Consider the following 25637-nt stretch of genomic DNA (forward strand, 5'->3'; position numbering starts at 1 on the left):
CTCAGCTGCAGTCTGTGGAGCTTGAGTCATTCAAAGTGCAGTGCTCTCTGGATAATTTTCTGTCAGCAATACAAAGAATAAGGGAAGGCATTGCTGCAGACAATGAGTCACCTTCACCCACACGGAGAATGCCTGAATCCCAAATCATTGATGCTAAAGAAGTATGTGATGTTGTCTTAATGCAGTGTCAAGAAAGGTTCAAGTTCACCAATCATCTTGAAGCAAGCACTTTATTTAATTTGAAAAATGCTTCACAATATGCAAGACAGTTTCCAGAAAAAGCTTTAGAAAAATGTTGTGAAGCATACCCTATGTTAATCAAAGACAAGCTCAAACCGGAGCTGTCTGTTCTCTATTCTAGAAATGACATGCATTCAGTGAGTGGACTTGTGCAGCTGCTTTCGTTGCTAAACCTGGAAGGAATGCAATCAACTTTTTCTGAAGTAATAAAGCTAGCTAAAATTCTACTTACCACTCCAATGTCAACAGCAGAACCAGAACGTTGCTTTTCATCACTGAAAAGGATTAAAACCTTTTCCCGCAGCACCATGTGTAGTTGTGTACTGAAAGACTTTCTGCATTAGCCATGGTGTCAATAGAAAATCGCTTAATAACTGAAACCAAAGATTTCAACGAGAGGGTAATTGACCATTTTGCCATGGCAAAAAGTCGCCGAATGGAATTCATCTATAAATAAAGGTCCGCTGTCCTTTATATGTGATGCTCAGTAATGTGTAGCAAAGAGTAAATGTGGCACCTATGGCTTGAGCGAGATCAATGGTTATAATTACAATATGTGTGTGTGTATTTGTTTGTTTTTGTAATGTTAGGTTCAGTCGTGTTCTCATTGCTTTAAGAATTGGCGCTCCAATTGTTTCTGGAATGAGGAGGCGACTGATTCTTAACTAATTCATCTACTTGTTTTAAAGTGTCAGGTTTGGTGGCCGTGCTTAACTATATTTATCGATGCATATACCGCAATATTAGATCCTTTCATGCACGTCTTAATCCATTAAGGTTTTGCCACCTTTTCCTTTTGTTGGTTTTGTTACTGTATTTCTTTTTTACAATATCATTTCTTTTGCATTCTGTCAAAGAAAAATAATTTGAATTGAACTGAATTATACTTGCCATCCAGTGGGCATTTATACTTGTGATAGAATTGAGATTTTGTCTTTGTCCTTCTGTATTGTGATACATGCAGGGTTGCTAGCTGGCTTCAGCTGGCAAAAGATAATTTTTGTAGGAAAGAATAAAAAATGTTAACTTCCAAGCATTTTTAGTTCTGGAGCAGTGGGTGCATACATGCAGGGTGCTCCAAAAAAGATGTAGCTACGGTTATACTACATGTATACTGCAATATACTGTGTGTGTGCGAAGATTATGTACTTTGTAATGAGATCGTTTTTAACTGCAAAAAGTCGTTTGCTATGTATTTTCTAACTAATCACTTAAAGTTAAATTTAAATCCAATTTCACGGCTCAACGGAAGTCAAATCAAATCTGTAGATAGCGTCAGATACTTGGGTGTATTTCTTGACACGGCAATGTGTGATGACAAGGATATAAACCGACAAGTACGATCATTATACTGTTTTACCAATAAATTAAAATTTTACAAGAGCTCCAGTGAAGTTAAAAATGTTCTCTTCCGTTCATATTGTACCCCAATGTATGCATGTCACCATGGGAAAATTATCACCAACGTGAATTAATCGCTTGCGTGTTGCATTCAATAATGCATTTAGAATTATTCACCATTTGCCCAAACATTATAGCGTAGGCTACGTGAACATCAAGTCTTGTGTAACATTGTATGTCATATAACATTTGATGCATTACAACGGAAAAGGGCCTTTTTTTTGTTGGGTAATGTGAATCATCGTCAAACTCTATTGTTGATTCCCTGATAAGGTATGACTGCTATCGTAACTCAAACTACCTCCTTCATTATAATACCACTATGTAGGCTATGCCGTTACCTAGCCTTGATGGCTGCTATGGCACAGCAGTGATATCAACATTCATCGATTGATAAAGTTTAAATTTCTTTTTATAGTTGGGTGTTTGAACAGATTAAGTATGATATTTCATTTTGAATATTGATTTTTGTTTCGCATGTTTAATTTGTGTGATATGGATCGCATGATCTGAAATGGACGATTGATTAATAAATTTATTGCTTACTTCAGCGTCATTCCTGTGAATGTACTTCTGTTTGTCTTTTGTTTCTGTGTATTTTTTTGTGTGGATCGTATGTGGACAATCGTGTCCGATGCCGGCGATCGACAATAAATATTTGCAGACAACAAACTGAGCGAACTATTGAGAAAACGACGAAGTGCATAGAACATAGTTTGATTTGTATTTAGCACTGATTTTGAATATAAAAATTTGAAATATTAGTATTTTTCAAGCTCTACAGCAGCATTTTTGACTGTTATTCCACTCCCAAATTTCTTTTGAAAATGCTCTCAAAATGCACCAAATTAAATGTAATTGTAAAAAAATTTCTGGGGGAGGCCCCCCAGACCCCCCGCCGTGGGTGTCGCCTTCGGCGACACGCCCGCAAGGTTCGCCTGATATCGCCCTCCAACAATTCTTGGATATGCTGCCTTGCAGCCCCCCCAATTCAGGAGGCCACCAGCCGCCACTGCATAGATCAATGGCTATCAACAAATCGATTGTCTCTAAATGTCACCAAAACCAAACATATATTATTTTCAAGTCAAGGTAGCAAGTCACTATCATGCAACCCACCCTTGAATATTCGAAAAAACTACATAGAACAAGTTACTTCAATAAAGTTTCTGGGAATAATTGTAAACGAGCATTTGTCATGGAAATCTCATATGGAAGTCTTGCTTCAAAAAATAAGATCAACACTCTGCGTGACAAAAAAAATTAAACCTTTCCTAAACAAACAAGCACTTCTCTCCATTTACCATTCTCTAGTTGAGAGTCAGATATTATATTGTATCTCAACATGGTGTCATGGAAACAAAACTACATTACAAAAGCTACAACGCACATGCAATAACTTTCTTCGTATTGTATTTGACATTGACCGCAGAGAAAGCATAAAAGGTGTAATGGAACTCAATAATTTAAAATCAATTTACCACATGAAAAATACAGAGATTGCAACTTTCATGTTTAAATATTCAAAAAAGCTACTTCCCACAACATTCAATGATATAGTGAAGAAAGAGGCGTTCTTCCCGGCTATCAGCACAAGGCTGAGCACTCACTAGTACAGCGAGCAGATGCGATTCGCTAACCATAACGGTGTAGCTTCCACGCTAGCCATTCAGACCATCCAATCAACAATATGTTTCTCGGCAACCGATTTGTAGCAAGAATTGACAGCGATAGACACCGTGTTTCGCCCATGAGGCTGGGCTCGTCAGTATCGCACCACTAATTCTGCCACAAAGGTATTCGACCACCGCTTTACCAGTCAGTTTAACCCTTATCTTTGTGGAAATTAGTGGTGCGATACTGACGAGCTCAGCCTCATGGGCGAAACACGGTGTCTATCGCTGTCAATTCTTGCTACAAATCGGCTGCCGAGAAACATTCAATGATATAGTTATGTGTAAACAATCAAGTAGCCTAACAACAAGAAGTAACTCTCCATATATTCCTATATATTGCAGAATTGACACCTGCAAACAATCAATACGGTACATGGGGCCAACAGTTTGGAACAAGCTTCCAACTACCATAAGAAATGAATGTAAAACTGTAAAAGGCTTTAAATCAAAAATGAACAAGCTAAATCTTCCTTGAAATAATCCTATCTAAATATTACACACACCAAACATACTAATATTTCTTTGCCCAGCAATGATAGGCCAATGTGTGTAGATTTATTAGCAAAATAGTAAGGTTGTAGGTACTCATACTGGCTTTCTTGTTCTTGTGTTTATTGTCCACAGAAGTTCTACAGAGTCTGCAGAAGTTTTTCCATCCTCTTCGACCAATCGCCATCTTTCGGTGAAGCAGTGGCCAATGGCCATGTGCTCCAACCAGTTGTTTTCTTTTATATTAATGTCTTGGACTAGATCGTCATGCTATTATCTGTTTGTCTGCAATTTTTTCTACGTAATATGCCGAATTGGATTTTTTTTACTTTTATTTTGGTTTAACGTGTAAAGCATACGGTAGGTGTTAGATTTTCAACAGGTCCTTGATAGGCCTGCCTTTCGTTTTACCGCATTACTCCCGTTAATTTGTGTATTCGCCACCTAGCGTCGTTTCCCCTTCATTGTTATGTTATCGCTGTTTGCAAATGGCAACACTCACCACGAGATTGTCTATAGAACTTTCGAGACGTTTTCGTTTTTGCTGCTAGTTTGCCAGCCAGCCGAACTTGTTAGCTACTGTAGTTTGTGAATGAAAATTGATTGAGTGATGTTTATGCTTTGTTAGCTGCTTCTCTGTTATGTATTTCTACAGGACTTAAGTTTGACAACTGCTATGGTAGCCTAATATTTACGTGTAGGTTGAATTCTATATTTGCAGCTTGCTATCTCTCAAAGTTCAACTTACTGGTGAGCGTACTTGTGATGTAATAATGTTTTGTATAACTGAATGTTGACTGTCTACCGTAAACAAACGTAACGTATCTCTGATGTGCGTAAATTGTTGTTAGGCTAATACTTCAAACTTAAATATTGCAGAGTCAATCACTATAGAATCCTTCGCGTACAAGTGCATCATTTGGCATTACTGATCCGGTCATACTACCGGTACGTTCATTATTCTGAATTGTATGATTGATTGATTTGTGTCGTGAATTGTGGATTTATGTTTACTACTGAATTATTGACCAATAATTTGTCAGCCTAATGGAAATTAATTCTCGTAAACCGATCTTAACTAGGCCAAGTGAATTGCCACGTTTCTTTGTTTTTTAATAATTATTGACCTAGCGTTATGGTTGTACGGTACGGTAGCCTACGTAATAATTGTGTAAGGTAACATCGCGAATTTATTTATTCAGTGCGTCATTGGCCAACCTGTGGAACTTGTGTACCGTACAGTGGATTGAGAACTGTTTGTCAACAAATTTGGTACGTTTATCAGTTCGACTGTTGTGCTTGCTGAATTGTGACTAGTGTCTTATGTTGTGTTATTTCTTGACAGAAAAACCGTATAAACTTCATTGCTGCGAAGCAGTCATTGGAAACCGAGTGATTTCTTCAAGTTGGCGTGCTTTAACAGTTGCTCAGTCCTGCCGGGTGGATTAGGAAAATCGTGACGTCACCGGCGCAATTAACTACCGCACCCGTTGTGTTCGCGTCGCACACAACATCGTTTTTCAAATTTGGCATCAAAGCTTGACCATCTTTGAACTGAAGCTGATTTCGTCAATTGTACCGAACTGCTGATCTTCACCAACCTGACGATCAAATTTGCGTTTACTTACCAAGTTCCCATCAGCGTTACGTGACATCTCTCATTTGCTGAAGTTAGCTTATGCTGTTACGAAGCGGATTTGCATACACAGTTATGGATTCCAAAGCCGAAGCTATTCAACAAGCAGCTGTTACTTTGAGAGACAGCTACAAGCGTGGTGAACAGCTGATGAGCAAACGTGAAAACCTCACAGAAGTACAGATTATCCTGTTAGAAATTGATAAAAATTATGCTTCTTTAATGGCGCTTTGTGTCGATGTCCCTGACAATGAACAAATTCCAGGAGGTCTTTCAACCAAACGGGATTACACTCAAGGTAAAGAAGAATTTGCTGATAGAGCCAAACAGTGGTTCACGGAATGCGAGAGGACAGACACTAAAACTCCTCCACTACGTTCACATCACTCGTCCTTGCGTACCCATTCTCACCGCTCCAAATCCGGAAGCATTCGGTCATCGAGTACAACGTACAGTTTACGTCAACGTGAAGCACATGCCAAATTGGAACTAGCTCGTTTGACAAAAGAACAGAATGATGCCAGGCGACGAGAGGAAGAAGAACTAGTTCGCATGGAACAGGAGAAAGCTCAGATGGAACAGGATAAAGCTCGCTTGTTCGCTCGCATGGAACAGGAGAAAGCTCAGATGGAACAGGATAAAGCTCGCTTGTTCGCTCAGTTGGAACAGGATAAAGCTCGGTTGGAGCAGGATAAAGCTCGCTTTGAACGTGAGAGAGCCGAAGCTGAAGACCTGCGTCAAATTAAAGCTGCCGAAACTGAAGCCGCACTCTGGCAAGATGATTCTTCTTCGATTATCAATGTTGGATCAATGACACCCGTACGATTGCCACAGCAAACCTTCACTCACAAAGACACACACCTGGAACCTCTGCGTCACGGTGATGAGCGGCACAAACAAGAACCAACTGCAACGTCTGCAAGAATGCCAGACCAAAAGGTAAATTACCCTTGTTATTATACTAGCCGACAACCTGATCTTTCAGAACGACTTCTACCTAAACCAGATGTTAAGAAATTCTTTGGTGACCCGCTCGATTTCTGGGCTTTCTGGCACCGTTTTAAGTCCCATATTTCTGATTGGTTGACACCCGACAGGAAGATGTCTTACCTCATGCAGCACTGCTGTGATGCAGTCTGTGAACAAATAAGGCACCTTGCCGATAGCAGCGAAGGTCACAACTGCTATGATGAAGCGTGGGAAGAATTAAAACGGAGGTATGGCCAACCACACGTTATTGCGCATGCTTGCGAGGAACGCTTGAGAGCTGTTACCAGAATTTCTCACCACGAACCCGAACAATTGGAGAAGTTGTCCGTCCTGTTGAAAAGATGTTGTTCATCATTGAGCCCAAACACCGAAGCTTCGAACTTGGATACCGTGCAGTTTATCACCTGCCTTGCAAATAAGCTGCCAGCGTCTCTGAAAGAAAAGTGGGTAATTGAAGCTCTGAAAATCAATGACGACACTGGAAAAGTGGCTGGATTCCAACATTTTGCTGACTTCATAACGAACGAATCTAGGATTGCCAATTCAATCTATGGCGTGAAACTTTTTTCATCAAATGTCGACAAACTTAACAAGCCTGACACCAAAGGGAAACAAAAGGCTTCACTGTTTAACGTAGTGACAAAACCTACTGAACGATCCGGACAGCTCCGAATTGGCAACAAGCGACTCATACAATGTATCCTGTGCGATAGTACACATTATTTGCAACACTGCAAAGAGTTCAAAGCCAAATCCGTCACTGAACGTGAGCAATTTGTAAGGAACAACAAATTGTGCTTAAACTGTCTTGGACCAGATCACATACGTGCCGACTGCAGAAGCCGAGGTAAATGCACTGAATGCGGAAGCTCATCACATCATTCTCTTTTACATCGGTATCTGGTCACAACTGGAGAACAAATCCAGAGACGACACCCTAATCCCATTGCTAATAGAAGAAATGATAGCCAGCCAGATGATCCCGTAAGAAGACCATCAGAAAGGAACACAAATAAAGTTGTAGAAACCTTCCATTCCAGAACAAGCAACTCGGCAACTTACTTGGACATCGTTCCCGTACGTGTGACAGGAGAAGGAAAGGTAATACATACTTATGCTCTCCTAGATTCTGGTTCAAACCGCACCTTTTGTGAACAAAAACTTGTAGAGATGCTTGAACTGAAACCTGAGCCATATGGTGACTTCCAGGTGCAAACACTGTCTTCGAGTGGACCATATTCCTTTAATTCTTCAACTGTATCGTTGAAAGTTCTACCAGTAGTTGGCGGCGAAGTGCAAGAACTGACAGATGTGATCGTCGTTGACAAGATACCTACCAAGCCAACTCCAGCGCCTTCTCCGGAGTATCTGCAAACGCACAAGCACCTCCAAGGCATTGACTTGAAGCAACTGGACCATGGTACAGTTACACTGTTGATCGGAAATGATCATGCTGTCGCCCACCGATGCATTGAAAGCCGCTTTGCACCTAACCCGAAGCAAGGACCTGATGCAGTCAGGACACCCTTAGGCTGGTTGCTTAGAGGTACTCGTCTGAAGGAGAAAGGCTTAGATAATTTCGATGCTGAATCCGACATTTCAAATTTTCTTGTCCGTGACACGAAGCAGAACCCTGCTGACCAAGCTTCAAGGGGCATGACGGCCAAAGCCTTGTTGAATTCTGGGATGTGGCTCAATGGCCCAGATTTTCTGAGGAAACCCCCAGAAGAATGGCCCAATCAAACTGCTCAGAAACCACAATTTGAAGATATCTTTGCTGCTTACAAACCAAAGAGGAAAATCGAAACCTTTACCATTTCTACAACTGAAAGCCAAGGAACAAACAGGCTAATCTCCTACTTCTCATCTCTGCGCCGACTGAAACTATCAGTAGCCTGGTTCCTGAGATTCAAATCGTACTTACTGATGCGCATGAAGAACGAAACCATGATTACACTGAAAGGACCAATCAGTGTGCCAGAACTTGATGAGGCAGAAATTGAGTTAATCAAATACGAGCAGCGTCAGAGTTTTCCAGCCTGGATCAAATCTCTATCCAAAGGAAAACATCCAAACATGCCCAAAGCCAAGAGGATCCCACTCGAAAAACTCAGCCCTGTCCTAATGAAAGATGTTCTACGTGTTGGCGGAAGAATCGACAGATCCGACTTACCGTTCGAAACGCGACATCCTGCTATCATAGCTCCAGAGCGCCACTTAACGGACTTGATAATTGAACATTGTCATACCAACGAATCGAAGCACATGGGTGAAAGCCATACACTGAACAATATTAACCGAAAATACTGGATAGTTAATGCCAAAGTTGCGGTTAAAAGGGTACTTGCAAGATGCCTGCCTTGCCGGCGAAGGACCGCAAAACCTAGACAACAGCTCATGGCAGAACTGCCAGAAGCAAGGTTACAAATGTCACAGCCACCATTCTCACAGACTGGCGTTGACTTTTTTGGGCCGCTGAATGTCCGAAACAGACGAAGTGACATTAAGAGATACGGCTGCCTTTTCACATGTCTCACAACTAGAGCCATTCACTTGGAAGTGGCACCAGACCTGACAACTGGCGCATTCATAAATGCCCTACGGCGTTTCATAGCTCGCAGAGGCCCCATCAAGAAAATCTTCTCTGACAATGGAACCAACTTTGTGGGTTGTGAAAGAATCTTGAAGCAAGCCATCGATGAGTGGAATCAGAACCAGATCCACCAAAGCCTTCGACAACAAGGAATAGAATGGTCATTCAACCCCCCAACAGCCAGCCATATGGGCGGAGCCTGGGAGAGAATGATTCGCACAGTACGTCAAATTCTTATGAACATCTTACCAAAACAACCACTCGATGATGACACATTGCACACATTACTTCTTGAAGTAGAAGACATCGTCAATTCAAGACCACTCACCGATGTGAAACTGGAAGTTGATGGCGACTTACCTCTTACACCTAACCACTTGTTGAAGTTGAATTCTTCAGCGAATTTACCGCCAATGTTAAGCTGCGACAGAGATGGCTACCGACCACGTGATCGATACCGCCATGTGCAGTTTCTGGCAGACACCTTTTGGAAGCAGTGGGTTAAGGAATACCCACGATCTGTGATGTCAAGAGCAAAGTGGCTTCACAGAAAGGAGAATATCCGAAGAGGAGACATCGTCCTTTTGATTGATGACTCTGCTCCCAGACAACGATGGCCACTAGGCAGAGTAATTGAAACATTTCCTGATCGTCACGGCGTTGTTCGTTCCGTAGAAGTGAAGACTGCAACCGGATCTCTGAAGAGACCAATATCCAAACTTTGTGTAATTGTCCAAAGGGAAGAAAATGATCCAGATGAAGATGAGACACCAATAGACACCGTTGAGATTTTGCTGGAAGATCAGAGCGATGAGGAAGAGACTAAAGACTGAACTGTTACATGACAATAGACTGTTGAAAAACTTTTATTCATGAAAAGAACGAGCCAGTTTGGCCCTTCTTTGGCCCGGGAGTGTTAGATTTTCAACAGGTCCTTGATAGGCCTGCCTTTCGTTTTACCGCATTACTCCCGTTAATTTGTGTATTCGCCACCTAGCGTCGTTTCCCCTTCATTGTTATGTTATCGCTGTTTGCAAATGGCAACACTCACCACGAGATTGTCTATAGAACTTTCGAGACGTTTTCGTTTTTGCTGCTAGTTTGCCAGCCAGCCGAACTTGTTAGCTACTGTAGTTTGTGAATGAAAATTGATTGAGTGATGTTTATGCTTTGTTAGCTGCTTCTCTGTTATGTATTTCTACAGGACTTAAGTTTGACAACTGCCATGGTAGCCTAATATTTACGTGTAGGTTGAATTCTATATTTGCAGCTTGCTATCTCTCAAAGTTCAACTTACTGGTGAGCGTACTTGTGATGTAATAATGTTTTGTATAACTGAATGTTGACTGTCTACCGTAAACAAACGTAACGTATCTCTGATGTGCGTAAATTGTTGTTAGGCTAATACTTCAAACTTAAATATTGCAGAGTCAATCACTATAGAATCCTTCGCGTACAAGTGCATCATTTGGCATTACTGATCCGGTCATACTACCGGTACGTTCATTATTCTGAATTGTATGATTGATTGATTTGTGTCGTGAATTGTGGATTTATGTTTACTACTGAATTATTGACCAATAATTTGTCAGCCTAATGGAAATTAATTCTCGTAAACCGATCTTAACTAGGCCAAGTGAATTGCCACGTTTCTTTGTTTTTTAATAATTATTGACCTAGCGTTATGGTTGTACGGTACGGTAGCCTACGTAATAATTGTGTAAGGTAACATCGCGAATTTATTTATTCAGTGCGTCATTGGCCAACCTGTGGAACTTGTGTACCGTACAGTGGATTGAGAACTGTTTGTCAACAAATTTGGTACGTTTATCAGTTCGACTGTTGTGCTTGCTGAATTGTGACTAGTGTCTTATGTTGTGTTATTTCTTGACAGAAAAACCGTATAAACTTCATTGCTGCGAAGCAGTCATTGGAAACCGAGTGATTTCTTCAAGTTGGCGTGCTTTAACAGTTGCTCAGTCCTGCCGGGTGGATTAGGAAAATCGTGACGTCACCGGCGCAATTAACTACCGCACCCGTTGTGTTCGCGTCGCACACAACAGTAGGCCTAACCCAAACTTCTCATATTACTGTGACATGCTACTACTACATCCCAGCTAGCGATGCCTGTCATTTTTGCATTAATTCAACGTTTGCTAACGTTGGATCGGTGTGGAGGTGACGAGTTTAGCTGACTGGGGTCTAAAATTATCGCTTTATCAACGCAACTTTGTAACAAAGCACGCTTGATATCTTCAAGACATAAGTACTATCCTGGGTATAATTGGATTTCCGCAAAATGATGATGTTGTTTTTGCTAGTTTGTTTTATTTGTTTTTGTCATTGTTTTCATGTCAAGTTATGGCCAATCTTTTTTGTGATTTGTGCAAGGCATGGTGCGTTGCGCTTGAAATGGCTTTGCCCGTGGTAGGATTTCTTTGTGGGGTTTTCTTTGCCTGCCTTGCTCTTATTTGCAATGAGCTAAACGCATCAAGACGTGTTCTCCTCACGGCCATCAGCACTCTTGATAACGCACCATGCCGATCTTCATAGCAACTGTCCATACAAATCTTAAATATATCAGCTAAAGCTATGTGGGCTAATAAAGCTATAGCCTAAATTTATGTTTTTTATTTTATTTTTTTATTTTCCCTTTACATCTTAAATTTTTCTGAAGGTGTTGCGACCGTGCCAAATTTTTTTCAACTCAGTAACTTACTTTGGTCACAAGCACGTTTTAACGTTCGCGTTTTGTCGCTTCTACCTTTTTCTCGACCTTTGCTATGTTGACGTGTATTGTTTTTGATATGATGGTCAGAAATAAAAACAACTGAACTGAACTGATTTGTAGATCATAATTACATATTATTTTAAATTTTGAAGTGGCATGGCTAAAAGGGAAATTCACCCCTGGGTAGTTGCTTTTCTGGTTATACCCTTGATGACGTCATTATTGCGTCATACTGTACTGGTATTGTTGTTATTGCTTGCAATTTCAAAATTTTAAGCATTTGCAAAACTTATAATGATAGTAGTTGATCGCTTTTTTTGGAATAAACTTACATTTGGTTCCTGAATTTCAAGTTGTTTAGTCTTAATAATGTAATGATGACGAAACTACTTTTGGGAATTGTGAAATGGTTCTAGTAACCGGTACTCCAACTAAAACCAACAGCAAACGACCAAAATAGGTTAAAAAATCAAAAAAAATTGATGACGTTATAATAACGTCACCAGTCAAATTATGTTGTGTTTGTTTTGTCTCACATATTTGTGTGTGCTTTTTAAGTAAAAATATGCAAAAATCAAATATGTAATTGCACAAAAATGCCGTAAAAAGAGCTGAAACGTGATTTCTGGGGAATCCCCGATTTGGGGTGATCACGTGACCCAAAAAGTTGCGGCACCCACTAAAATCAAAGTTGTGTTGACCAACTGCAAAAATATGCAAAAAAACAACGTGTAACACGTTTAGCCTAAAGATTCCCCTAAGGGCCTGAACTAGTAGTAAAAAACTGTCAAATTTATCTAAAGCTTCCTTTTTTTCCAGTAATAGCCAAACCTTACTAATTATCAATAGCTTTGTCAGTCCGAGTATAAAGTTTCAATACCAACCAACCAGATCCAGCTAATTTCATATTTCCTCGTACGATAGGCTACCTCAACTTATATAGGCTCCTATCTATTCTATCTTGCAGGATTTTTTTGGACGGATTTCGAGGCCCCAATTTACTTTTCTAGATCCGCTACCTGGCTATAGCCTACTGAGTGATGGTCAAATTTGTCTTGATTAAAGCATCAGAAACAGGGCCGTAAAGAGGATGATCTGGACCCGGTGATAGGCTACTTGGTAGGAAAGCGATTAGTGGTTATGTACCCGGCTCAAGATCACGCGGCGCTGGTTCGACTCTCGCGGTGTGTGCTTGAGCAACGCATTTCAGGATTGCTCTCCATTCAGCGGCACTTAGTGAATGGAATAATTCCCAGGAAACAACACTTAAAACAATCGGAAAACTTCACTCTGTAAATCTCGGTAACCGGCCCTGCGTTAAGAGCCTCTACAAGTATGCGAAACTACCAGGAATAACAGAAATAACCTATCAAGTCCGAGGATAAAGATTCAAAACCAACCAACCAATGCGCTCAAATTATTAAGTTAGTTAGCCTTCCAAATTCTTAAAAAGCACACAAATAGGCCTACCTAGTTAGCGTTTCAAATTCCTAATTATTAAGACATGTGCCAATTCAAATACTATTGGCCTTATGCCAATGTATTTGGAAATCACAAGAATGGCCAAAAGATTGGAAAAGATCAATATTTATTCCAATTCCAAAGAAAGGAGACATACGGACATGTTCAAACTATCGAACCATAGCCTTAATACCTTATGCAAGCAAAATTCTTTTGAAAATCATCCAAAAACGACTGGGCTCAATTATTGAAAGAGAAATGTCAGATGAGCAGGCTGGTTTTAGAAAAGGCAAAGGTACTCGTGACCAAATTGCAAATCTCAGATGGATTATGCAAACCAGCAGGGAGTACAAAAAAGATCTGTACATGTGTTTTATTGATTATTCGAAAGCTTTTGATGTTATCCAACATAACATTTTTTGGAGTAGTCTGAGAGACAAGGGAACGCCAATGCACCTGCTGGAACTCATAAGGTCATTGTATGAAAATCAAGAAGCTACAGTTCGAACAGCATACGGAAATACAGCTTGGTTTAAAATTGAAAAAGGAACACGCCAAGGGTGCATTTTATCTCCTTCTCTATTTAATATGTAGACAGAAATGGTCATGAGGAGAGCAGGGTTGAATAATTCCAATATAGGAGTGAAAATCGGTGGCAGAATTATAAACAACTTGAGATATGCAGATGACACTACCCTTTTGGCCGAGAACGCACAAGATCTTGAAGACTTAATCATCAAAGTGAAAAAGGAAAGTGAAAGGGCTGGATTGAAACTCAACATCAAAAAAACAAAAATTCTAACAATTGGTACAGCAGATAACATAAACATCAAGATCGAAAATCAAGAAATTAAAACAGTGAATGAATTCATATTTTTAGGCTAAAAAATAAGCTGGGATTCTAATAACTCACCAGAGATAAGGAGAAGAATAGCGCTGGGAAGATATGCATTTGTTGGAATGAATAGCATTTGGAAGAGCAAGGATATAAAATTAGAAACAAAAAAGAAGCTGATCAAAACTATAATAGTCCCAATTGCAACTTACGGATGCGAAACATGGACAATGAACAAAACAGACAGAAGAAAGATTGACGCATTTGAATTGTGGTGTTGGAGAAGATTACTGCGTGTTCCTTGGACAGCCAAAATAACAAATGAGAAAATTCTTGCACAAATTAAACCGGACATATCCCTAGAAGCTAGAATCGTCAGGCAAAAACTTTCATATTTTGGCCACATAATGAGAAGCAAATCAATGGAAAAAGACATCATGCTTGGTTTGGTGAGCGGAGGAAGAGGAAGGGGGCGCTCAAAAACAAGATGGCTTGACACGATTGTAAATGACAGTGGTATGGGAGTGCATGAATTGAAGGAGGCTGCGTGGGATCGAGAGATGTGGAGAAAGATGGCGTATAGAGTGACCGAGAGTCGTAAACGACTGAACGGATGATGATGATGATGAACATTCAAGAACACATTTTTAAAAAAATTGTTTTCAATGGCACTGGCAGTGGCAAGGCCCAAAGTCCAATGTTTCATTTATTTTTTCAAAATGACCAAAAGTGGAAACACTGCTCGAGAATACGTCACTATCGACAGCAATAACAAAACCCAGGTTACCACATCTGATTTATTATCATTAGATCTGATGTTTTGAGCAGACTGTCTGATGTTTTCATGTTTAAATCTGATGTTTTGATGTACGTACATAGATAGCCTACAGTTGAATCGCCCGCAGTATCAACTATTGCTCGATCAGCTGATTGCTAGTCTATAGTGACGTAGACTGTACACAGTCGCATGCCTCGCTGCTCACACGCTTCGTTGCTCATGCTTCGCTCGCTGTAATTTTTGTTTGTTTATCACCAGCAAAACAATAAACTGAACTGAACGTTCATTCCCGCTTTGAAAGCTCTGACAAAAGCATGCGCGGAATGCTGATCAGACCGCAATGGGGCAACATTTTATTGAAAATCGTTTTATGGTAGCATGTTAATCACAAAGAACGTGTACAATCGCCAAGTCAGGTTTTTCCTTTAGTATCCCTAACCCACTGCTCTGCTAGTATGCGAAAGTACCATTACCGGTATCAGTAGCGTAGCCAGGAATTGTGAAAGGCGGGAGTTTTGACGGCTGGCGGGCGAAGCCTGACGGCGTATTCGGCAAAGGCGACACCCAGCGGTGGGGCCTCCCCCAGAAAATTTTGAAAAATTACTTTGAATTTGGTGCATTCTGAGAGCATTTTCAACAAAAATGTGGGTATAAATATTCCTGTAAAATAGTGCTGTCCGGTGGCATGGCAAAAGGATAAGATCATGTTTTCTTGGGCATTTTTCGGAAATAAAGCTAAGTTTCTATGTTTTCTTGTTGCTAATTCTAGGCTGAGTTACTTGAATGTTTGGTATTGGCAAAACTCGCTCTTTTAATGCAGTTTCGTTTAAAATTAGGCAAACTTTGTTTTAGAGACATAGAGACTGAAAGCATCATTCTCAATATTGTGACGTCACATGCGTGCCAAAGGGGGGGGGTCGTAACCCCCAAAACCCTCCCCTTGGCTACGCCACTGCAAGAAGTAACCTATCAATCAGAGGGTTTGTCAGTTCGAGGACAAAGATTCAAAATTGCGTCAGCCTCTAGCTGTTATTGTTGGTTCACATATTTGCAAGGCCTGTGTACATATGAGTCTTTTTAAACCTTTTAAATTGTGACATTTAAGGCTTGACCTGTCCATAACATGATCTTGTTTTGGGTGGTCTTCAATAAAATACAATCATAACTGATTTTATTTAGCATTCTCAAAATAAAAGACGGCTTACACTGTAGGCCAGGGTTACTCAACTAATGTTAACAAAGGTCCAGTTTGACAAGTTGAATATTTGTAGCGGTCCTGTAAATAAGTTATATCCCACACAACCACGAAAGTTAATCTGATACCAAACCACTTTTTTAGGTAAACTGTAACTTGAATTGGATTTCTGAGAAATTGTTGATGAGTCTGGGAGTCGAAGCCCCTCACCAACTAGGATAATCACAGTAAAGATTGCTTCCTCCCAGTAAAAATTTGTTTAAAGAAGCAGTGAAACGTGGCAATTAGGTTATTCTTCCAAAACCTCAAGGTCCACCATCAACACCCAGAAGGTCCGGATTCAGACCGCGGTCGCCAGTTGAGTAGCCCTGCTGTAGGCTAACTGATTAGAAGAAATTTAATTCACTTCGTTATCTGGCTATACCTAATTTTAACTTCGGCCTTCAGGTTTGCGCCATGGTTTCATCCGTTAAGGTTATAACAAACGAAGTTGTGAAACGTTTGCTAAAGTATCAAGATTTGATACCTGCAATTGAACAAGGATTAAAGGATTTCTCAGATGCAACTGTTGTTCAACCTGTGCGATCTGTAATACAACTTAAACAACATAATGGGTATGTAAGATGCATTTTGGTAGATTGCTCAGTTTAGGCCTACATAAAACTTCGAAAATTTGTGATCAAATTTAATGTAGGTTCTGTAATATTTTATTCAACAGTTTTTACTCTTTGAGTCTCACCTTTGTTTAATCCATCATCAACCCGCTCCATTAACTTTCACAATTATTCAAAGAATTGTAAAGACAATTATTTGTAATGATAGCTCAGTAGGCTACTAGGCTATGTTATGCATCCAACTTTGTGCACAAAAAAACTGCAAGATTAAGCTGCACTGGTTTGACTTTCTGGGTGTGCACTTGAACAATGGGTTTTAAATACGGTGCTCATGTTTATTCAGTGGCACCTAGTGGATGGAGTAATTCACAGGCAACTGTAATTCACAGAGTAATTCACAGGCACAGGAGTAATTCACATTCACATGAGTGGAAACTTCACTCATTCAGTCTTGGTGACCAGGCCTGCATTAGTGATTCTGCAAGTAGGCTATGTAAAACTGCTGGGATTGATCTATCAAAGAAGCTTTCTCAGTTCAAGGATAATGATTTCCAAAATCAATCAATATTCTGTCACATCCTCAAAGCAGTTTTTGTACCATAGGAGTGCAACTTTGAATAAGGTTTCAAAATATAAACATATTTAAGTATGTTTATATATTTTAAGACATTTTGTTCATAAATCCTAGGGTCACTTAAAGCAGTGGTTCCCAACTCGTTTTTAAGGCAACCCATTTTTTAAAAAAATTTAGTTCGGTAAAATCTTGCGACCCAAGCAAATTGTCGTAATATTTTAAAAGCCATACAAGATTGTGTAGCAAACAAACAGCACTACAAAAGCAGTAACTTTTTCCGAAAATAATATGTTTATCAAATCACTAATGAGATAGCTGTGCTGGCTTGCTGTCAGTGAGTTTTTGAAATCGAGGTGTTATTTTGCTTAGGCATAGCCGCATGTCGGCTTTAACTTCCAGCCAGTTTTGCTGTTCAGTTTTCAATACACACATGGCGCTAAATCCACTCCTACAAAGCCAAGTTGTTGGTAATGGAATCTGTTTTTGAATCCCTAATTGTGAAACTGTGGATACACTTTGTACATGGAAGCCCAAAAGTGGATGTATGCAGAATCTTTGAGGTATTTGTCTTTAAAGGACGCAAAAGAAATACGGTTTGCTACTTCAGTCGTTATGTCCATAAACTGTTCTGCAACATGGGTGGAAAGTTGAGGCAGATCTTTTCCAACAAATGGATCAATTATCCAATCATTTTGGTTATTACGTGTTAGAGATTCTCCATAGTAGTGCACAAACTTTTTGGCAAACTGTTCCAGGTGTCTAATTATTGTTTGCTTAATATCAACTTCATTGCCACCGATAGCCTATATTGCGTTAGCTGAGGAAATATATCGTACTCATCTCTGGTGACATAACTTTTCCAGAATATGAGTTTTTTGTGGTAAGCAGAAACTTTTGCGGCATGATTAATCACCGTGAAACCGTTGCCTTGCATATATAAATTTAGACAATTCAGAGAGTCAAATATATCGGCAAGGTAAGCAACTTTTGCCTTGAAATCTTCTTGCAAAAACTTCTCGGCTAATCTCACACAGTTCTGTTGCCTCAGGAAAATAGCAATCTCCTCTCGCAAATTACAAACTCGCTTCAGGACACGACCTCATGACAACTATCACACTTCTTTGTGCAACAGCAATGCTTGATAATAATAATCAGAATCCACAAATACGAAAACAAATGCCGATTTAGTGGAATTTTGATGAAGTTTACACACTTCACATCATTCAACACTTCGTGCAGCTCTTGAGACAGCTTTTTTGCAGCAAAGGCCTCTCTGTGAAGAAAGCAATAAGTCCATACAGCACTTGGGGCTTTGTCTTTGATGCGTTTTACCACACCAGACTATGCGTGGGCCAACATGTGGAAAACTTTGTCATAGTTTGTCCGACATGGTGTTCGTGACATATAGTGCACGTTACAATATATATTCCTTAACTTTTTCAAGTTAATTTATGTTTGAGACTGAAAGTTTTGTTGGGTTTACATTTAATAATAATAATAACAATAATAAAAGCGAAAATTGTTAAAACTTCTTGCACTGCGATGATGCTACAAAGCTTTCTGATGTCTCGACATGAAACGCTTCATGACTTGTGTTTATATTTTCCAGTTTTGTGATCGATCTCATCATGTTTTACATTTTTTTTATTGTTATTTTTTTCGCCCAAGATACAATATGCCTGAAAAACAAGCGACCCAAAAAAATTGTCAGGCGACCCAACTTTGGGTCGCAACCCATGAGTTGGGAACCACTGACTTAAAGTGCACTTAACAAATTGATTGATCACAGTAAAACATTGTCATTCATAAACACATAGCCCAGGCCTCGAAATTCGTTTTTGTTGACGGCGGACAAACGTGTCCGGTCTGAGCAGCTATCTCGGCGGACAAATTAAGTCTCACGGCGGACACACCAGCTTTAGCGTCGATCGTCAAGCTTAATCAGTTCATCTTGATAATTCTTTACCATTTGAGAACTATAGCTAATTAGCTAAGGTTTAGAAGGCTTTTTAAAATTTCAGTGAAGTCACTCTGAAAGGCTTTCATCAGATCAACGACGTGCGCTTGAAGAGTCAAAGCGCCGTGTAGCTGCTTAATACGCCGCATAACTGAACTTGCATCGAACGAGGTCGTGTGGCTTCTTACGTCACAATGCTCTGGGAGTCTGGGCACGAGTCGGAAAACTTCTACACTAACGCTACTATTTTCTGCTGTGCAAAGTTTCTCTGGGCTTTTTTCTTTAGGTTCGTTTTTGCGTGTCATGTGAGCGAAAGTGAATTTTTCCTGGGCCTTTTCTTTTTTACTGTAATACCAAAGCTTAACAAATTTTGTAACCAACCTTGCCTTATCAATATTACTCGGAGATCAAAGCTAGACGTTGTGACGTAAGACTTGAAATAAGTTGCGCGTGATCAGTGTAGAAGTAGGCTACTGGACTGGTACTCCCATCGATTCTTGGCGAAGAATTCACCTTTGCTACGCTGATTCAATGTCATCAATTGTTAAAGCAACGTAAAAATTGGAAGTTTTCCTGCTTGAATGGAAACTAAGGGATACGATACAGTATTCACATTCTCTAGATGCGCGCTAGAATGCGCGGGAAATTATATTCTCGCAACAGTTGTTCGTGCTATTCAATGACGATTTGTATCGCTAGTTCCTGTGTTATTTCTCGGCGGACAAATATGACCGATCTAAATGGTACTTCCAGCGGACATCACATGCTGTGACGGCGGACATGACCGCCGTGTCCGCCGTGAATTTCGAGGCCTGATAGCCTATTCTTAAAGTCAAAAACATTCAAATTTAGTATGTTAATTTACATTATAAGTTCATTATTGTCTTTAAGATAATATTATTCAATCCAATTAAGTTGTTGCCTGTCATTTGCCTTAAAGGACTAAATTATTTTCAAAATGTTGCCTTGTTAGAATTTTTCTCAAAAATAATATTTTTGAGATGTAAGAATGTTGTAGCGTCTTTGACTTTGGTGACCTTTTGGTTTTCACCGCGATCCTTGCTGTGCACATCGTTTTTGATTATTGTGTTGTGTATGTTTTTGTTTATTCACAAGCAGAAAATATAAACTAAACTGTAGGTATCTTTTATCCATGCCTGCTTACATGATGTCTCAAGATGTATTGGCAGTAAAGCATGTGGCCTTGTACCCTAACAATGGTTCTAAGAACCTGCCGTCCCACATATGTCAGATCTTGCTTTATGATTCTCCAACAGGCTGCTTGATAGCTGTAAGTATTGCTAAGTTGTAGTAAATCTTTCTTGTAATTTTTTATAAAACCTAATTTTTGTGGTTTAAAATGGTCCGTGGTGTGCTTGGCTTGCATTGGACTGTTGATGCAAGGTTTTCATTTTTATTGTCTTTGGATAATCAAGACAGTTGTTTCTTGGATGTTGCCTGTGCTGTTAGTTTAATTGGTAAAGCGCCTGACTTTGTGGATGATGAAACTGCATGACCAAGCCGTGCAGATTCAACTCTCGGGGTGTGTGCTTGAGCAGTGCATTATGGACTGCTCTCCAAGAGTCTCCAGTCTCCATACAGCAGCTCAATTAGTTGAAGAAATAATTCACAGCCTACAACTCTTGAACAAACGGAAACTTTGCTCTGTTAATTTAGATTTCTGTGTCAGTGGTTCAAAGCCTCTACAAGTATGCAAAACTGCCAAGATTAAGCTCTCTTGGAAGCATTCTCAGTCTGAAGATAAACAATTCTACAATCAAATCAATATGATGCTTTGTTTTATCTATATACTGTATTTACTCAACAAATGCTATTGCTGCAGTAACTACAGTAGTCTGTGCATTTCAGTTGATGGATGCTGAAGTTATCACAGAAATGAGAACTGCAGCAGCATCTGTTGTCGCCACCAAAGTAACTGTTTCATATTTATAATCTAATCTTGTGTGCACAAACAAAGGCAATCACTTTTAGCTGTTTAGATTTTTTGTACTTAGTTTCAACAACACCAGGATATGCAGCAATTAAACTTTCTCAAATATGACAACTAATGTATTCATATATTTTCATGTTTATTTTAAACCTTGTCATGAAGGGATCATAAATAGATTTTACATAAACAGAGCGTTCATATGATATGTTATTTAAAAAATCGTTTATCTAGATTTGAGTTATTCGACTTCAAACATCTGTGACGCTTGACTGATTTCAAAAGATGGATGATTTTTGTTGCCATATTTGACGTTTGACCTCCAAAAGAAATGGATAAAAGTTTAGCTTAAAACAATAATCTGTCTATAGAACTTGGTTTTAAGTCTTATCTTCCCACTTAAGAAAAGTTATGACTGTTTCAATGTCACTGATATCAAAATCAATACATGCCATGATTAAATGAGCACAAAAAGTGTTGTTTTTTGATATACTGTAGCTCTGCGAGCTCTAGTCCGATTTTTCTAAAACAAACTTTATTTTGCTCAGAATGACATAATTTTCTTTTCAGCTTTATTTTAGCCAAATCTAAGACTTTGGGTTAACATTGTGCTTTTTTTATTGAATCGAGGTTATTCACAGTTTTCAGCAATAACACTTGTTTTTAACATTTTAGTGTAGAATCTAAAAGCAACAGATGAGCATTTTGAATAACGGATATGTCTCTTGTATTATCAGTAAAATCAAAACCATTGTCTTCTATTTTATATGATTATTTTTGTGTTTCTTTAATTCAGTATCTTGCAAGTGAATCGCCTAAAGTACTTGCTGTATTAGGAGCTGGACGTCAAGCCTACAGCCACATTATTGCGCTCTGCTCTCACTATGCATTTGACCAGGCAAGTTAATCATATTGACCAATCAAAGTGTTTGAATTGAAATACTGTTACTCTGTCGTATTACTTAGCTTTGTACCGGTATGTGATAAAGATTTTAGGTTTAAGAAATCAAATCTTTGTTTTTAATTATCCCAAATCAATGTGGCAATTGTGGCATGATATTGACGAGAAATGCTGTTTTTATCATTTTATGGATCATTCCAGTTGGATTATCTCGGTGCAAAAAAATGTACCAAAAAAGGATAACGAAGTTGAAACTATGTTTAACTTGTTAGCAAATATTCATAGTCAGTTATGTTTGCTATAATTCTTACAACCCAAAACATAAAGCAAATATCAGCCAAAGGAGGTTAAGCTCACTATAATTTTCAACAGTAAGGTGAAAAATAATAAAGTCTTCCATGTAGTTTAACTTTGTGGTGCGTTTGATCATGCTTGTGGATTGTGGCATAACCGGAGTGGCCTGTTTCGGTGAGTCCGATCCCTTAACCGGAGATTTTTTAATTTTTTTTTTTAAATTATCGGGTACCGTAGCCTAATTATCATTGCCGTTTTAGGGTTAGAGATTAGGAACTCACCGAATCGGACTCACCGAATAGTAGCAGACCCTGACATAACAAAGCAAACGTTTTCAATGTTATATATCGCTTTACAGCATTCCATCATGGGGCACCACATAATTTATGTTCGTATGAAATTGCTTTCATTCTGTGTCGTTTTAATATACATCAAGTGGTGTGCGTTGACTTTTGATTCGATTCATCTTGGTGACTTTTTGCTGCAGTTTAGGTTTTCATGTGGAACAGAACACCTGGGAATGGCGAGAAACTTTGCCGTACGGTCGCTACTTGCGTTAAATCGATTCAACTCTGCAGCTCTATTCAAGAAGCGGTTCAAAATGCCGATGTCATTGTGACAGCCACTACTTCACAAACTCCTGTGTTACCTGGGAAATATCTCAAGGATGGAGTTCACATTAATTGTATGTCAACTTTAAAGTTTAAAATTTAGTAAAAGTAACTTTAAAATTTATTTAAAACAACAACAACTTTAAAACAACTTTAAAATTTAGTAAAAGTAAAGTGGTCTTATATTTAGCTGCTATGCGTCCGGAGATGAAGTTAGATTTAGAAGTATCTCATTGTATGAGCTCATCTCCACTAATGAGAGTTGTATTTTTAGTGGCCCTTGGTTCAGTAACTACGCCGTATCAGTTTGACATATCATAATTATCAGAAAATAGACCTGATTTGGGACAACCAGTTAATTAATTCCAATGCTTATTTTGAAAAGGCGCATGGAGTAAATTTTACGCCAGTTCATATATGATCATACAGTTTATCTTGACTGATTAAATTGAGATTTTAGAGTTGTTATATAAACAGTCGTAACTTTTTGACTACACTTGACTAGCAACCTAGCATAGGCCAATAAGAAACTGCATCAACAGGTGTTGGTGCACCAAGACCAGACTGGAGAGAAATGGACGATGATTGCATGAAACTGTGCGACGTTTATGTTGACAGCAAAGATGCAGCTTTGACCGAGTCGGGAGATATAATTCATACAAAGGTTTGTAACGTCCGCTCAAGTTAATTTATGACTTGTTAAGTAGGCGAAGGCACGTCTGCTTCAATAATACCCACCCATGAAACCTTCCGTTCTTTGAAAAGTATTTGTAGACTTTCGATTCGGCATTTTCCAAACCAAGGTTTCGTCAAGATTAGTACTTACCGATAGGCTACTGCCCCGTGATCACATCGTTTCATGTGATACTGTCGAAAACCCAATCTTAAAGTTTTCCTGCTGAAAATACCGTGTTTCATTGCTGCTTACGAAGTGAAATAAACGAGCGATATCGTGTGTTGTCAAATGCAGATTATATTTTTAAGATCATACCCTCAAGCCACGCCAAATGAAAGCATCAAGGATTTGGATATTTTTACCGCATTGTTTAACCATTTTATTTTCGTTTAACTACAGAAAGAAATTATTGGCGAGGTTGGTGAATTGATCTCTGGCAAAATCAAGGCTGATCGAAGTAGAAAAACGATTTTCAAATCACTTGGTAAGCAAATACTTATATCTTGATTGTCAGAGGTTCGTTTCAGCCCTTATAGAAATGCCTTCATGCAAAATTTGATCTAAAGTGTTATTTTTTTCACGAAAACACACCCCACCGAACTCATATTATAACCTATTAGTTATTAGGTATATTTTACAGCTGATCTACTGTGGCAATTTTTTCTTTTAAAGGTGGAGCATAGTTGTCAAATTAGTTAATAATTTGACCATAAAGGAGTGAGTCAACTTTTTTTTGATTGAGTTGCTTGTTACTTCTCTAACTCAAAGAAAAAGTTGAGACATCACGATTTTAGTAAACGTATTATGCAGTTGTATGCAAATTGTGAAATTACCACTTTGATTATACGAGCCTGTGGAATTGTAGTAATTATAAGAAACCCACTAGGCCGAAGACTAGGGGAGTTGCCGTTAGATTATTTCATTTATTGGTTGCCGCTGAATGGAGCTCTTATTGTGCTCTGCTCAGCTGCACACCCCTAAAGAGTAAAACCGCTGTCAGTTCATTAGGCCTGCCCAGGGCCGGATTTAGCTAATGGGGGCCCCGGAGCACTTTTAGATCGGGGGGCCCCCGTGCAAAAAAATTTTTTGCGCCCCACGGCGCGAAAATTTACCTCTACGACTACAGTAGCATTGATCCAGCACTGCACAGCATTTTTTAGAAACTTCAAATGCTAAAAGAAAAAATATAACACAAAATCGTTTTTTTTCACGTAAGGGGCCCTTTAAAAGTCGGGGGGCCCGGGGCACCTGCACCCTCTGCCCCCCCCCCCCCTAAATCCGGGCCTGGGCCTGCCTGCTTTTGTTTAGTTCAAATCTCCACTGCGCTGTGTGAGCTGCCATTTGATAAGAATTAGATTGCGTTTTCCAAAGTGCAGAAAGTTAAATCTCATCGATACTCAACCTACTTTTCATTTTGTGAATGCGTATCAGTATTTACTGGTTTAGTGCATGAAAACTAATTCAAAAAAGTCCGTGTTTCAGGCATGGCTGTTGAAGATACCGTTGCCGCCAATTTAGTTTGGAAAAGCATCCTAAAACAAAATCAGTAACGGATTTTATTTACGCCGACTGGGGTGGCACACGCTTGAGATGGAAAAATACTCAAAACGCGATCGGAAGTGCCTATTCCCAGCAATATTTGCCTTTTGCTATCGGAGAGCTTTGTTCCTTGCCAATTTATTATTAAAATGTGCTTTCTTGTCAGTTGTTTCACTTACCTTCAGAGTATTACTTCTGTAACTTACTTCAAAGTTATTCTAAAATGTGCAATTTGCAGCTTTCATTTCACTAACGTTTATTTAACTTATATCGTTAAGTTGTTATGATTTTTAGATTAGGCTACTGTAATTGTGTTTGCATCGTTTACACAACTCACGAAACAAAAAGATTTTCTTTCCCTTTAGTTTGCATAAGGATATTGCAATTTTGGTTTCAAATTCATGCATGTCTTCCACCATATAAACCTTTATGAACGCATGATCATGTTTTAATATCATTGCTCACATACTAAATTACACATTTCGTACGTTTATCGTT

The 25637-nt window shown here is 39.2% G+C and overlaps 2 protein-coding genes across 2 annotated transcripts; both read left to right on the forward strand.

Annotated features, from left to right (window-relative positions):
• Positions 1–5517: 5517 nt before the first annotated feature.
• LOC145780635 (uncharacterized) lies at positions 5518–9858 on the forward strand. Its single transcript, XM_082592260.1, has one exon. The coding sequence runs from the start codon at positions 5518–5520 to the stop codon at positions 9856–9858; it is 4341 nt and encodes a 1446-aa protein (XP_082448386.1).
• Positions 9859–16417: 6559 nt separating this feature from the next.
• On the forward strand, positions 16418–25637 carry LOC145780885 (ketimine reductase mu-crystallin-like). The gene is made up of 8 exons (XM_082592538.1): positions 16418–16639; positions 20311–20461; positions 21040–21102; positions 21915–22016; positions 22806–22998; positions 23467–23588; positions 24000–24084; positions 25083–25637. The coding sequence occupies exons 1-8, from the start codon at positions 16482–16484 to the stop codon at positions 25148–25150; spliced, it is 942 nt and encodes a 313-aa protein (XP_082448664.1). The 5' UTR covers positions 16418–16481; the 3' UTR covers positions 25151–25637.

This window comes from Aplidium turbinatum, chromosome 12 (genome assembly GCF_918807975.1).
Source record: "Aplidium turbinatum chromosome 12, kaAplTurb1.1, whole genome shotgun sequence".
Classification (NCBI taxonomy): Eukaryota; Metazoa; Chordata; class Ascidiacea; order Aplousobranchia; family Polyclinidae; genus Aplidium; species Aplidium turbinatum.

Excerpts from the sequence above, each read along its gene's own strand:
- LOC145780635 (XM_082592260.1), top strand. The coding sequence starts at position 5,518 with ATGGATTCCAAAGCCGAAGCTATTCAACAAGCAGCTGTTACTTTGAGA.
- LOC145780885 (XM_082592538.1), top strand. The coding sequence starts at position 16,482 with ATGGTTTCATCCGTTAAGGTTATAACAAACGAAGTTGTGAAACGTTTG. Across the intron at positions 22,999-23,466 it reads GGATGGAGTTCACATTAATT|GTGTTGGTGCACCAAGACCA; the intron begins GTATGTCAACTT and ends CTGCATCAACAG. Across the intron at positions 24,085-25,082 it reads AACGATTTTCAAATCACTTG|GCATGGCTGTTGAAGATACC; the intron begins GTAAGCAAATAC and ends TCCGTGTTTCAG.